General features: G+C 34.7%; 1 protein-coding gene across 1 annotated transcript in view; it reads right to left on the bottom strand.

Annotated features, from left to right (window-relative positions):
- Positions 1-16,797, bottom strand: part of SPATA17 (spermatogenesis associated 17) — a 207,039-nt gene that overhangs the window by 48,071 nt on the left and 142,171 nt on the right. Inside the window, exon 9 of the mRNA XM_003930345.4 lies at positions 12,592-12,724. Within this exon, the coding sequence (XP_003930394.3) occupies positions 12,592-12,724 (133 nt within the window). The remainder of the gene's footprint in view (positions 1-12,591; positions 12,725-16,797) is intronic.

Below are 16,797 nucleotides of genomic sequence, written 5' to 3'. Positions count from 1 at the left end.
ACCATTTCTTCTCATCTGAGATGAAGCACCATTTTCTCTGGCCGTTCCTCCAGATTTCCTCAGTAAATTTGGGTTCTCTACTACTCAGCTTCAGAGATCTATGACCTTTTTCTTTGGGGTATTTAGAACAGTCATTAATTTATATTCTGAATTGTCTAGCATACTTCCTGCCCCATAGAAGGTGTTCATCATTTGCTGAATGAATAAAGATAACTGTCACAAAATATGATCTTCAAGGAGATTTAATTGGCCTTCAGAAAATGGAAACTGACTAAATCCAAATCTCTCTATACATCATAACATTATCAAGGAACACAAGTAAAACTATACATGACACATACCTTCAGCCTTACTAGGAAACAAAGAATACAAATATCAAGTTACTTATAATTAAAGAAAGAAGCCTCAAATCCTAAGAGTCAATACAGTAACTTTCCTCATTGTTGCAAACCTTTGGGTGTAAAAAGGAAGGGGAAAGAAAGCTTACTGAAGCCTATAGAAAGAGGTGAGGGGCACAGAGAACACAGACAAAATAAACTCCAGAAAGATAAAGTTCAAAACTAAGTGTTAAAAGGCTAAACACAGGCCTGTGACTTGATAGTTCATGACATCAACTATGGAGAAGAGCACTGAATCTGAAGAGATTGCTTCTAGGGAAGTGGGAGACAGAGATAGAAAAATGCCCCCTTGAGTCAGAAATCAAAGGAAAGAAGAAAGTCAAAGTGGAAAAATAAGGATCCTGCAGAAATAAAATCACAAGACATCAGCTTCTTCCCTACAACATCATTTTATTAAAGAAACCAAATTTTCCATACTGACAGAAAAGTCTGTCCATAAAATAAAGAAAATAAGTAAAATAGAACTTCATTAAAAAGTCACTGTGAGAAAAAAATCAAAGTGAGAATTCACACATTTCAGCAAGTGAAATTCTGGAAAACAATAAGAAAACATTCCAAATTGAATTAAATATTCTCAAACAAGAATTAAGAAATATTTTTATATAAAAACTCACAAACTAAGAACAGAAATATACCAAAAACCAGAAAGATATGCAGGGAACTTATTTAAACCCAGAAAATAAATTGAGGAAAAAGACAAAACCATATCAGATATGAAGAGTAAATTATACATGACCCAAAGGAAATAGATTTGAATACAAATTAATTTAAAAGAAAGCAAAAAAAAAAAAAAAGGAAAAGAAATAAGTAATATGGGTGAGAGAGAAAGGGGTTACAGTGCAAGATGGGCAAAGAAGAGCCAACATTAAATGTAATTAGAGTCCCTAAGTTGACAAACAAAAGTGTAAAAAAGAATATTTAGAACCATAATCTAATAATTATGTACATTGAATTACAACTGTCTACAATATTCAGCACAATAACATGCTGAAACAGGTTTGTAGCTTGGGAGCAATAGGCTATACCATATAGCACAGTTCTATAGCAGGCTAGGTTTGTGTAAGTACACTTTATGATGTTCACACAACTAAATTATCTAATGACACATTTCTCAGAATGTAGCCCCATTAAGTGATGATTGACTGTATTAATCTTTAAAGACAAAAAAATATTCAGAGGACTCAGGCAAATTGTGATTTCCAAGAATGGTAACTGAATACAACAGGCTATGAAAGAATATATCAAGTGGAATCTTACTTTCTGTATGTGTCTGTATGGTAGGTTATATGTACAAAAGTGAGACTGAAATAGTACTGTAAGAATAATAAAATACTGGCAATGAATAATAGGTGGCTTTATTTTCTCTATTTGCTTCTCTCTTTTCTAAATTTTCTAATTAAAGTGAATTCTTGTAATTTAATCATATAAAATATAATTTTCAGAAAAGCATGATAAATTCAATTTAATTGTTTCAGATTTCCTTTTCTGAATGAGAATAAAGAGTGGGGACTGTACCAGAAATGCTAAAATTAAGAGGACAATCAGCATGCAGAGATACATGGGAAGCTGAAGTTCAGTAATACAAAATACTTCATAAAGTTACAAGGAAATTACTGGGCATGCCTGTAGACTAGGAATGTGTGATCCTAGTCATTAACCTATAGACAAATAGAAAGATGAGGCCAACAGCAGAGGAGAAAATTGTACCTAGAAGAAAAATAGTAGACTCATGTAATGTAGCCCATTTAAAGGTAGCTTTTGAAACCATGCGAGGTTAATTATGCTCCAATTTCAGGACAACATGGTGAGGGTAAAATTGATTTGGTATGTTTCCACTCAGTTGAGGATCTTACTGTGGACAGACACACACACCATCATCACCATCTGTATTATTCCATTTTCACACTGCTATAAAGAACGGCCCAAGACTGGGTAAATTACATAGGAGAGAGGTTTAATTGACTCACAGTTCCACAGGGCTGGGGAGGCCTGAGGAAACTTACAACCATGACTGAAGAGCAGCAAACATGTCCTTCTCTACATGATGACAGGAAGGAGAAGGAGAGCCCAGTGAAGGAGGAAGCCGCTTTGAAAACCATCAGATCTTATGAGAACTTGCTCTATATTATGAGAATAGCATGGGGGAAACTGACCCTATAATTCAATTACCTCCACTGGGTCCCTCCCACCACGGTTTGGGGATTATGGCAACTACAATTCAAGATGAGATTTGTCTGGGGACACAGCCAAACCATATCACCACCTAGAAGATTTGTTCACAAGAAACTGGGAGAAATGAGAGGATGCACTTATTAAATATCCTCCAGTTTGATATCCCTTAACCGTCTTAAAACAGATCTCAGATTTCACTACAACATAACTTCTATAATATTTACTAAAACATACTCACTTTTTTCTTCTTATTTTTTTAAAGCCCAGTTCCCTGTAAGACTAATTCATGAGCTGAACCCAAAGGAAGTAAAAGCAGATAAGAATAGCTGTGTTATGAGAAAACTAGACACATACAAGAGATTTGATTGACAGTATGTATAAAAACTAGATCAATTTTAGCATCATGCTGAGAGAATAACACTTTACAAAACTAGAGAGGATTTATACTAGGAATACAAGGATGGTTCAATATTATGGCATATATTGATGTAGTACATTGTTTTAAAAGATTAAGGAAGAAAAACACATTGATTTTTTTAGATTCTAAGATATTATTTAATAGAATTCAATAATTACCTCACTCAAAAAGTTAATAACCTCAATATTTCAATATCACATTTTAACTAATGATATGGATATATGACACTATCAAGTAGTTGTGTTTCTATTATGTATCCAATAGCCAATTTTATATTCAGAAGTAAATGATGACCATTTTTATCTATATTTCATTATGCTATGTGTTAATTAATATGGCCAGAAAGTTTTTAAATGAAGTAAAAAGATTATAAAGTAAAAGACAGAAGATTAAATATATAAATATGTGCAGATGATCTAACTGTCTACCTAGTAAGCCTCACTGCTAGAATTAGCAGAAAAATTCATAAAGCAATCATTAAAACATAGCACATAAAGCAATAGTTTAAAAAAATAATAATAAATAATAAGGTAAAAGAAATCCTAATCAGAGTAGAAATATAAATAATTAGAAACATGCTTAGCCAATAAGTAGAAACTGGAAAAGTTATAAAACTCTCAAGACCAATTTAAAAATTTTTAATAAATTGAGAGACAAAGCATGTTCTTGAATGTTAAGACTCAATATATTAAAAGTCAATTTCCCCTAAATTAATCTATACATTTATTCAGTAGCAAACAAAATTCCAGTTGACCTAAGACTAAACATGTGAGTACATCTTTGGTAAAAACCACTGAGCATAACCAATGTTAATGACAGTGAAGGGATATATATATATATGTATATGAAATAAGTTATTTTTTTCTTTAAGCAGTTTGATAATGCATAATGAAATTATTAATAATACATGATCACTCGACATCAGTCAGGGTTATCCAGGGAAAGAGAACCAATGAGATAGATGGGGGAGAGGTGAATTTATGTTAAAGAATTGGCTTATGCAATTTTGGAAACTGGCAGGTTTAAAATCTGTAGGGCAGTTCACTTCAGTAAACTGAAAACACAAACAGGAGTTGATGTTGCAGCCTTGAGGCAGAATATCTTCCCTGGGAACCCTCTGTTTTTGTTCTTAAAACCTCCAACTAATTGAATGAGACCCACCCACATTATGAAGGGCAATCTGCTTTACATAAAGTCAACTTATTGTAGATTTTAAGAACATCTGCAAAACACCTTCACAATACCACCTAGACCAGTATTTAATTAAACAATAGTAACCATCACATACATTGACTCAGAAATTTTAGGAAATCACTAGGGCAAAGATATATGTATATGTATAAAAATGTTCATCTCAGTGGCAGTACCCAAAACACGTTGCTGTTAAATGGTTTGATAGGGGCCTACCTAGAAGTACACATAAATCCCCATTTGAATTCTTCATGTCAAACCTCCCAATATAGCCAGAAGGACATTTGACTAAGTAGTATTAGCTAATTTTTGTGTTCGTATTATGTTTCAAGTACTTCTATGATTTTTAAGATCAAAGCCTGCCTCTTTCTAAGGCATAATGTATATTTCTTATTTATATTTCCAGTCATTTGGGGTCCCTTTATTCTAAGTAAACCTCCTCTTGTCTGAGTCAAATCAAGACCACGAAGTCACAGAAAGATATTAAAGCAACAATCTTATACTTGGGGATGAAGGCAATAGGTATGGAGGCCACAATTCACACTGATACCTTGGCCCAGTTTTCTACAAAAACAAGAAAAAAGTAAATTGAGGACTTTAAATTTAAAAACATAAGGTTAGGAGTTTAATTGTAGAGAAATGCAGAGATACCATATTCCATGATCTTTGTCAGATGAAAAATTTAACTCTCATTCTAGATGATCAACAATGCAGAGAAGACTAGCAGATGTTGAAATTTTAGAGATTTACAAACTTCTTGTTTTATTTTTTCAAGAGATGAGGTGGCCAGGTGCGGTGGCTCACGCCTGTAATCCCAGCACTTTGGGAGGCCGGGGCAGGGGGAGCATGAGGTCAGGAGCTTGAGACCAGCCTGGCTAACATAGTGAAACCCTGTCTCTACTAATAATATATATATAGTTAGCTGGGTGTGGCGGCAGGCACATAATCCCAGCTACTTGGGAGGCTGAGGCACGAGAACTGCTGAACCTGAGAGGCGGAGGTTGCAGTGAGCTGAGATAGTGCCGTTGCACTCCAGCCTAGGTGACAGTGCAAGACTCTATCTCCAAAAAAAAAAAAAAAAAAAAAAAGAAAGATGAAGTATTTCTCCGTCACCCAGGATAGAGTATAACGGTGCCATCATAGTTCATTGTAGCCTCCAACTCATGGGCACACATAATCCTCCTACCTCAAATAGCTGGAACTATGGACATCTGCCACCATGTCCAGATAATTTTTAAATTTTTTGTGGAGACAGGTCTCACTATGTTGCCCAGGCTGGTCTCAAACTCCTAGGCTTAAGGGATCCTCCTGTCTCAGCCTCCCAAAATGCTGAGATTACAGGAGTGAGCCTATTGCACCTGGTCTGAGACTTAACAAACTTCAGGAGAAACTTTTCATAAAGTTCAAGAATCACATCGGGACTAAAAACTTTCAGAAGGAAATTTTTATAGGGAAGCTATTAAACCTCTCCCTGTCAGACAAAGATTTTGTCCTCTACCACACTGTACAGCTGCACATCTAGGGCAAGCATCTTACCTGGGGTAATGTAAATCTTACAGATCTCAGAAGGAAATGTTAACCATAGTCTCTTCAGAGCTGTACAGTTATTAATAATCTAATGAAGAGATCTCTTAGTTTCAAGTTTTATTACAGTTACAAAATATAAAGATTTTTAAAAATGGCTTACCACGCTTTGTAAAAATTTGTTCCATTATGTTTGTTCCTCACTCAAATGAAATATTTTAGAATGGAATGCAAATTGTGCCCTTAGGTTAATGATTATAACTAATATGCTCAGATCTAATCTTTTGAAAATCTTGGACACATCCTTACACATATTATTTTCATTCACAAGTTAAAATTCAAATCAGAAACTCTGTTGTAATCATTTTAAAAAGCATAATTGGAAATTACTAAACAATGTATCAAGTTGATCAGAAAAAAAACCAGATTAAAAAGCAAAGGTAGCATAAATGTATATATTTAATATAATATATTTAAAGTATTCTATAGGTGAAATATTACTTTAGTAAGTAATACAATATTTGGCTCTGTGAAATTTTCTGAAATGCATAATAGACCAGAGTATACATATACATATATAAATATATGCATATGCAAATGCATCTATAGATTTATAATAAAAATTTGTACAAATTTATACTTTTCCTGAAGCCTACTGTCCTTAGAAAGACTAAACAAGGGTAATCAGAGGAAGAAAACTAAAGAAATTCAGTCTCTAATACATTGTCAAAGAGGGAGAGAGAGGAAAAGCACTTAAACTGAGTATTTGATTATTGAAGGCCATCCTCATAAGCAAAATATTTTCCCTCAATTACACCTAATTATTTAATTGTTTACATTTACTAATGACATGAAACAACACAAAACAAACAACTGTAAGGGGCTGTTTTTCAGTGAGTGCATAATCATCAATCAGCATGTGTGGAAAGATTCTTAAAATTATATGAAGCTGGTCTGTTTAAATAGAAAGGCATATTTTATCCCAATCAATGCATGAAAGTAAAATTATCCATAACTGAGGCATGTTTCTCTGCTGTACAGTTCAGCTGTAATGATCCCCACACACTGCTCTCGCACATCAATTATGATAATCATAATCACGGTCGTTAAGCTGAATGTTCATTATTATCAGGATGCTGGTGACAGCAGATTCAATCACTGGGTGCAATGGGCAAGCAGTCACAGTCCCACCCAAGTTTCTGCAGACAACGATGTGCCACATTAAATCTGTGATGTGTTCTACATCCCACTCCATTCCAAAAGCCGTAGACAGTAAAGGTCAACTTTATGTTCTGTGCAATATGCTTAGGTTCTCTAAATTAATTCTTTAGGGTACTGGATATTTTTATGCTTTGTAGCTTATAAAATCCTGTTTAGGACCAAAACGCATGTGAAAATAACAAAAAAGGACTTCTCTACTGCTGTAATTCACCTGTAATAAGACGTATTAGGAAAAGCTCTATCACCATGAACCATCTTGAAAGAGTCTCTTCCTGAATTTTGCAAACAAGGGAAAACATGAAATGGTTCCATTAAAATCAGTTGTCTAAAATGCCTATGAAAACTCATTCCAATTCAGATAAAGGCTTTAGAATATCATTTCTGCTTCAGTAAATATGAACATATGTGAATGTTTTGACAACTAAAAGGATGTTTTTAGTACACTGAATTTTTTATTGTCCAACTCTTTTAGATCTACCCAAATAGATTAAATTAATAGTAACTGACTGGTAGATTCTCCTTATTTAATTTCACATCTAGCTTAAATATTGAGATCAGCACAATAAAGAATTTATAAATACAAAGATTTACCTAATCTTAAAAAGTTTGACCGTTTAAGACACAGATCTAGAATCTAACAATTTAACTTGGGTAGTTTACAAACAGATTTTTAAAAAATGAGTAAATTATATGGTATCTACATTAACTTATTGATTTCCACACTTTCAAAAGTTATATATATATGTTACTTTTCATTACTGATTTTCATACTTTTGAGAAAAACAGTATTAGTTGCTCTAAATTTGCTGACTTTGATTTCTTTGTGTACTGCACTTCAGTTCAATAGCATTAAAAATAAAACAAATTTAAATAATATTTGATACATTAAATTGATTTAATATGAATGTGATGAGAGGAAGAATATTTACTTACATTTGATTTTCTGCCAACCGACACCTTTTAACACAATTGGTTAACAAATCATTCAAAAAGTATGACTTCTATGTTTAAAAATAATAAAAGTGAATAAAACATTTCTACATAGACAGTCTTAAAATATATTGGGAAGGGTGAAGGACAGAAGCCAAATATACTTATTTGAGCTTTCTTGGCTAAAGTCAATCTACTGCATTCAACTGCATGTTGCCGTAGAAGAATGATCAGATCACGTCAGCCCTTTCTTTCTTCAACATTTTGAACCTGACATCTCTAGTCTCCCTAAGACTTTCTCTAATTCACCAATAATTAATAAACTGAAGTCTCTAATTTCCAGTATCAAGAAACGAAGTTTTATAAAAGTATACAAAAGAAGTCTTTTAGTGACCTATTGGATGCAAGTGTCATCCAAGTTGCTTAATATCAAATTAAATTATAAAGTTCTTCTAATAATTCTAAGATTTTGTGTTTATCCAATAAAATGACCATCTATGTATTGTACAGATTATACTAGCCACACAGAGACATAGGTTTTGTTTTTTGTTTTTGTTTTTGTTTTTTTTTGAGATAAAGTCTCACTCTGTTGACCAGGCTGGAGTGCAATGGCACAATCTCTACTCACTCCAACCTCCGCCTCCCAGGTTAAAGCGATTCTCCTGCCTCAGCCTCCTGAGTAGATGGGATTACAGGTGTGCACCACCATGCCCAGAAAAGAATTTTAAGTTTGTTTATTTAGTGTTGTTATCTATTTTAAGAGATAAGAAGGAAGATGGGGAGAAATAAGGAAAGGAGGGATGAAAGGAGGAAGAAAAAAGGGAAAGACGGTAAGGAGGGAGGGAGAAATGTAAAATTGTTTTTGAAAATTTTCTATATGGTTTTGTATGGGGTTAGAGGGACTAATGATTTATTATGATTTAAAGAATACCTACAATCTGTGGTTGTGTGGCTCACACCTGTAATCCTAGCACTTTGGGAGGCCTTGGCTTGATGGATCACTTGTGGCCAGGAGTTCGGGACCAGCCTGGCCAGCATGGTAAAACCCTGTCTCTACAAAACGTACAAAAATTAGCGGGGTGTGTGGTGCATGCCTGTAATCCTGGCTATTTGGGAGGCAGAGGTTGCAGTGAGTTGAGATTGCACCACTGCACTCCAGCCTCGGCAACAGAGTACTATGTTGTCTTAAAAAATAAAAATAAAAATAAACAATACCTAGAATTTTTCTTTTAATTTTTAGGGTGATATGGTTTGGCTCTGTGTCCCTGCCCAAATCGCATCTAAAATTGTAATCCCCATGTGTCAAGGGAGGAATCTGCTAGGAGGTGATTAGATTATAGGGGTGGTTTCCCCCATCATGCTGTTCTTTTGACAGTGAGTGAGTTCTCGTGGGATCTGATGGTTTTTAAAAGTGTTTAGCAGTTCACCCTTGCACTATTCTCTCTCACCTGCTGCTATGTAAGACATGCCTTTCTTCCCCTTCACCTTCTACCTTCTGCCATGATTGTAAGTTTCCTGAGGCTTCCTAGCCATGCAAAACTGTGAGTCAATTAAAGCTCTTTCCTTTAAAAATGACCCAGTCTCACCAGTCTCGTGGGGTTTTTTGTTTGTTTGTTTGTTTGTTTGTTTGTTTTTTTTGGAGTCTTACTCTATCACCCAGGCTGGAGTGCAATGGCATGGTTTTGGCTCACTGCAACCTCCGCCTCCCAAGTTCAAGTGATTCTTCCATCTCAGCCTCCTGAGCAGCTGAGACTATAAGTGCATGCCACCACATCCGTCTAATTTTTGTATTTTTAGTAGAGATTGGGTTTTCACTAAATTGGCCAGGCTGGTCTCAAACTCCTGACCTCGTGATCTGCCCACCCTAGCCAAGTAGTTTCTTTATAGCAGTGTGAAAACAGACTAATACACAGGGCCAAGAAGAATAATTATGTGTGATTATTTTTCTTAAGTATGTATGCTTTTTAAAAGCATATGGAGGCACACAATTATTCCTCCAGAATAACAAAATATACTACTTTTCTTTTTACTGCATATCCAAAAGTTTCTATATTTCCATAAAGTTGCTTACTTTATGGTTAGGTAAATGCATACTCTCGAAAAATATGTCAGAATATATGAAGTGAATCTGTTGCATAAAACCAAAAGAAGTACTACATTATTTTAGGAAGCACATTTTGCATAAGGACATTTCTTACTCTGAAGTAGCTTAATGTCACAAGTCATTTATATTTTAAAGAAATGAACACCTCCTTGAATTAAATAGAACAGCGAGACGGTATAAAAGCAACAAATGTTTATGTCAAATAGAAAATTAGATACAAATCACATTAACATGCCTTTTTAGGCTTTAGACTTCACTAGGACATATCATCCATTCCTTTTTCCATTTTTTCCCTTTCAGCATAGAAATGCCTCCTCTATGCCTGCCCTACCATTGCGTTTTGGAAGCACATGACTTGTCTGGTTTTACGGGTTCACAGCTAGAGAGGAAGATTGCCTCAGGATGAGGCACGTTTCACCCATATCTGATGATATGGTATTTCTTGGTAGTTCTTTGTTTTTCCACAGCTTTACTGAGGTGTAATTGACAAATTAAATACACCTGCAGTAAATAAATAGATCACTTTGATTTGTATGAACATTTTAACAATGTTAAATTCTTCCAGTCTATGAACATAGGATATCCTTGCTAATACATGTTATCATTTATCTTTTTGTTAATAGCCATTCTAACATGTGAATGTTATATCCCATTATGGTTTCTATTTGCATTTCCCTGATTATTAGTGATGTTAATCATCTTCTCATGCACTTTTTGTGCATTTATGAAAATTGTATATATTTACAGTGCACATATGCATATATGTGATACACATATACATATACATTGATATACATATATAGTGAAATGATTACCACAATCATGCTAATTAACATATCCATAACATGCAGCCTAGTTATTTCTGTTTTGTGATAAGAACATTTAATATCTATGTTCTTAGTCATTTTCAAGTATAAAATACATTATAAATTTTAGTCACCATGCTGTATAATAGATCTCCAGAACTATTCATCCTAATTGAAACCTTGGTGGGCATGCTGGTCTTGAACTCCTGATCTCAAGTGATCTGCCCATCTTGGCCTCCCAAAGTGCTGGGATTACAGGCATGAACTACCATGCCTGGCCAAGGATTATTTTTTCTATTTCTGTGAAAAATCACATTGGAATTTTGATGGGAATTGCATTGACTCAACAGATCACTTTGTTTGTATGGACATTTTAACAATATTAAATTCTTCTAGTCCATGAACACAGAATATCTTTCCATTCATTTGTGTCTTTATTTCACTAATATTTTACAGTTTTCAATGTACAGATCTTTTACTTCCTTAGTCAAATTCATTCCTATATGGAATTATTACCTTGATTTCTTTTTGAGACAGTTGCTGTTAGTGTATAGAAATGCGACTAATATTTATATGTTAATTTGGTGTACTGAAACCTATGAACATTTGTTTAGTAGTTCTAACAGTCTTTTGGTGGAGTCTTTAGGGTTTTTAATATTTAAGATCATGTCATCTGCAAACAGACAATTTTATATCTTCCTTTCCAGTGTAGATGCCTTTTCTTTCTTTCTCTTGCCTAATTGCTCTGACTAGGACTTCCAGTACTATACTGAATAGCAGTTGTAAGAGTGGGCATCCTTGTCATGTTCCTATGATTTAGATAGGACTTTAAGCTTCAGACTGTAGAGTAGGTACTGAATAAATTAAGAGTCTTGTGGCTTTTGAGATGGAAAGAATATATTTACATTCAAGAGGGCATGAGTTTTGGGGGTCATGAATGAAGGCTATGAACTGAATTGTGTTTTCCTAAAATTCATGTGGTGAAACTCTAACCTGAAATGTGACTGTATTAAAAATAGAACCTGTAAGGAGGTGATTAAGGTTAAATAAGGCCATGAAGATAGGGTCCTGGTCCTTTGGGATTAGTGCCCTTACAGGGAGAGACATGAGAGAGCCTGCCTGCTCTCTCTCTGCCCAGAAAGAAGTCATATGAACACACAGGGAGATGGCAGCTGCCAACAAGCCAGGAAGGAAGCCTCACCCGAAACTCTGTTGGCAGTTATCACAGACTTCCAGCCTCCAGAATTGTAAGAAAATAAATGTTTATGGTTGAAGCCACATAGACTATGGTACTTTGTTGTAGCAACCTGAGTACAGACTAGTATATCACACATGTGTCACATATACGTGCTCTACCTGTTATGAAAGTGCATATGACACTCAGGAGTTGCACATATACATATATGCATGCTAAATGTATGTTATACATCATATTTTATATAATGCACATCTTCTCTACCTCCCTTTATTTATCTATCTATAAACATATACACATAGATTCAGAGAGAGCAAACAAGCCCCGATCTCCATGTCCAAGAGTTAGCTTAACTCCATTCTGGGACCTCATACTCAAGCGCTGACCCTGGTTATATGCCAATGCCAACGATCCATGCCATTAATCCTAGGGCAGCTAAGTCATAAAACTTGAGAATATAATACTGAAACAAAAATCTTACATAGGTCAGCAGCACCGTCTTTACTTAGAACAGCTATAAATAATTTCGTTACCATAAAGGTCTTAATTGTAATAAGAATATTTATATTTGCTGTAATTAATGTGCATTTCTAAATAAAGGAGTAACTTTTCAAAATGTTTTGTTAACTTACCTTGTCACAGATCCATTTCTTAGGATCTTCACTTCGGAATTGTTCTTTGTGAGAAATGGGATCATACTTGCTTGATAAATGCATTGATGGGATGTACTTTTTATTTTTATGGCATGAAGAAAATGGCAAAAACCTGAAAGAGATATTTAGGAGATATTATTAACTTGATTTAGAGACATTTGATTTTAAAAATAAGGATTTGGAGAAGTATTACAGTACAGTGAAAATGATACATGATTTAGAATCAGAATATCCAGATTCCATTTCAACCTCTGCCACTGAGTACCTGTGTTATAACTTCTATTCATCTTTATTTTCTATTCTGCAAATGGAGATACTAAAATGTTCTTCACAGAATTTTTGTGAGTCTCAAGTATTTTATATAGAGAGATGTTAAATCATACATTTATGAATTAATTATGCCAAAAACTCAAAATTCATCACATAAATGAAAATGTTCTTAATTTTAAAATAGTATCCCTAAACCAAAAGAACAGCCAGTACAGTCAATTCTCACTGAAGTAGACTTTCTTTAATCTTAAGTCACTTGAATAACGGTAGCATTATTGGCAGCAGTTATGAATAATGGGGCCTTCAAGTCAGCCAGACCTGTAATCACATCTTAGCTCTGCTTTGCTAGCTGTATTACCTGAATGAGCAAGTTACCTGAATGAGCCTTGACTTCCATATAGGGTTAAAAATCAAAGTAACCTGCTGCAGCAATCGTTATCATCATCAGCATCATCAGCATCATTACTTTAGCTATTTTTATGATCAACAGAAAAGACCAAACTTTTAAAACCCATATAAATTCTCACAGAACATCTAAGATTGTGATATGCTTTCAGTATAACCCAGATACCTCACAAAACGCACTGAAATACGAGTAAAGAAAATTTTTAAAAAGTTATAAACCTATAAGAAGAAATACAACAGAAAATAAGAAAGAGCAATTGAAAATACCAATTAATTTTTAGCAGGTGGAAGGAAGATAAGAAATTCATAAATGACACAAGAGAGTTAAGAAAACTGAAATCTAAGTGCCGAAAGAGTGAGATGTCAAAGAGGAACAGGGCAGTTTGCCCTGCAGAACATGGAAAGACTCTGGAACTAAATCTACAGCTACTGCAGAAAGTGAGAGAAAGAATGAAGCTGAAAACAGTTGCAAGTCTACGTAAGCAGTAATGAAATCCCCAGGTCCATGTCCCAGTCCATGTATCCATAACAACCTATCCTTAGAAAAATTTACACCAAGAAGCTCTAGTCTCAAGGAAAGCAGGTACAGAGGAAGGCCAAGGGGAAGCACCAAATGGAATATGTAGATTTTAACCCAAAGTCTACCCGTTGAACTCTTCCCTTGCTCATCTCTTAAGTGCCCTGGCAGCTTGGACTCATATCCTGATTGCATCTTCAGGAAAGGTGACAGTTCCCAGCGAAACGAGTTCAAATATCAACAATCTAGGGATGTTTTGATTAAAAGGTTGTATGAGAGTAAAATAAAATCTGTCAAAAAGCCATTCTTTTACACACATAGAGTTTCTAATATAATTTTTACATTTCCTCTTTTAATATAAACTTAAGAATGGATTAGCAGTGGGAAAATAATCAACATGGAAGAAGGATGCAAACCCAAGCATAAGGAATAAGCTAGAAGAAACAGACATCATAATGCAGCAAACGGGTAAATTCAGAAATTTTTAATGCATATAATCAAAGGAGATACGGTATTAATGAAATAAAATTTGGATGCTTTTTAGATTTAAAAAAATTTAGAGAAAAGTGGAAGCTCTGGAAAATAAACTATATATAGCAAAATAAAATATTCTCCTGAGAAAAATATTCTAAAATTCAGACGTTAAAAAGAGGTTGAGGTTGAACATATATTTATTGAGCCATTACTATATGCCAGAATTTTCATGCAGATGATCTCATTTAGTTAAGACAAAGAAGGGTATTTTCAAAAATCTAAATTCAATTGAAAATTATTTTTTGGCATTTAATAAACTTAGAAAAAAACTAGAATTCTTTCATCAATTTTAATATCTCTCTGCAATTTCTTCTTAATATTTATTAATAAATTCCTTCTTAATATTTTTCCTAAGAAAATATTTTCTAACACTATTTAAAAAAAACCCCAGAATACAGAGCTTTGAATTATACAAAGTTACAGAAGCATGTATTACGTATGCTCTTGGGAAAAGAGCTCTCATATAAGATAGATTATGGTCCTTCCAGTGCTAATTCACACATGGGATGGACATCACACACACAAAAATTAATGTGGCCCCAATGTCCCTGAGTATACAAAGGAGGTGCTGTGAGCCGGCTGTTGCACTTAGAGTTTTTATCACTTCTGAATTGCATTTTAATACTACATTTTTCTTTTGTGTCTGAACAAAATTTGCCTTCTCAAGGGAATGGATGGCTGAGAAGACAAGGCTGGAACACTGGGTATTTCCCTGCTCATGAATTAACTCTACTTTCATTTAGCCATCATATTTCATGAAAGTAACATACATGCATATTCTTAATTATACATATATATGTGCATGTATATATATTCAAAAATATCTGGATATTTAATAATCTGTAAGTAACATTTATCTTCAAATTAGGAAAAATTATTTAATTCTCAAATCAGATTATAGAGTATAAACAATAACATTAAAAAATCACTTTGGTTTATAATAAAATTTTACATAATTATCAATTACTTTAAAACTACGTTCCTTTACCAGTTTTCAATGTATATTCAGTTGTGTTTATGCTTATAGTGCGTACTTTTCAATTAACCGAACTTCATGTTACAGAAGAGTAACATGGGGCCGGGTGCGGTGGCTCACGCCTGTAATCCCAACACTTTGGGAGGTCGAGACAGGTGGATCATGAGGTCAACAGACCGAGACCATCCTGGTCAACATGGTGAAACCCCGTCTTTACTAAAAATACAAAAAAATTAGCTGGGCATGGTGGCGTGTGCCTGTAATCCCAGCTACTCGGGAGGCTGAGGCAGGAGAATTGCCTGAACCCAGGAGGCGGAGGTTGCGGTGAGCCGAGATCGCACCATTGCACTCCAGCCTGGGTAACAGGAGTGAAACTCCACCTCAAAAAAAAAAAAAAAAAAAAAAGAATGGAAGAAGAAGAAGAGTAATATATGCATTTACCTGTTATTTTTTTACAATCTAATCAAAGACACAGATCTGGCAAAAATTCTTGAAAGTAATGTTGAGATATAGTGGTATATACAAACAAGTAACAGCTTGAATGTCTGGGCCATTACAGAATAATTGGCAGAGGTCTCAGGAAGCAAAAATTAGAAATAGTCAGTTAGCTTTCAAAAATATAGGTCCATTTCATATAAAGTCTTTACATTCTGAGTATACTTAATATTATTTTATTATTATATACATATATATATTTTCCAAATAAGAACACTAACAAATGACATTCATTGTTTTTCTACCATATCTCTCTTTAATTTTCCCCCTTTTCTTAGAGTCTTACTATTGTTCCTTATAACTCTAGGTTTTACAACAATGCATTTATTTCACTGCCAGATAATTCAAATCTTCAAATTATGCACCTCTCTTGCCTATTGAATCAAGCCTAAATTCTCCAACTTAGGTGTTAGGCTTTTTCCCAATGCACTTGATCTGTTCAGGCTGTCCAACCACTCCCTACCTGCTGTTCTCTTGATGCCTTTTCTGCCTTTCTTCTCCCATCCTACCTCTACGCCTTCGTTTATGCCCTTCCTCCAGAAATGCTGATCCATGCACTACTGCTCTTTCAAAATCCACTTTAACATCCAGCTTTCCTAGGCAGCCTAATCTACCCACTCAGCTGACACTGATTTCTCCATTATTTAAATATATATTCACTGAACAACTCTTAATGAATTTATATTGTAGGTACTTGGAAAAATACAGGGCCAGGCATGGTAGCTCACACCTATAATCCCAGCACTTTGGGAAGCCAAGGGGGGGAGGATTGCTTGAGGCCAGGAGTTCAACACCAGCCTGGGCAACAAAGTGAAAACTTGTCTTTAATAATTTTTTTTTTTTTGAGACGGAGTCTCTCTCTGTCACCCAGATTGGAGTTCAGTGGCGCAATTTTGGCTTACTAGAACCTCTGCTTCCTGGGCTCAAGTGATTCTCGTGCCTCAGACTCCAGAGTAGCTGAGACTACAGGTACCCCCATTCCCCCACC

Source organism: Saimiri boliviensis, chromosome 14 (genome assembly GCF_048565385.1).
Source record: "Saimiri boliviensis isolate mSaiBol1 chromosome 14, mSaiBol1.pri, whole genome shotgun sequence".
Classification (NCBI taxonomy): Eukaryota; Metazoa; Chordata; class Mammalia; order Primates; family Cebidae; genus Saimiri; species Saimiri boliviensis.
Note: the sequence above shows the minus strand (reverse complement) of the source record. Positions and strands in the feature narration are given on the sequence as shown.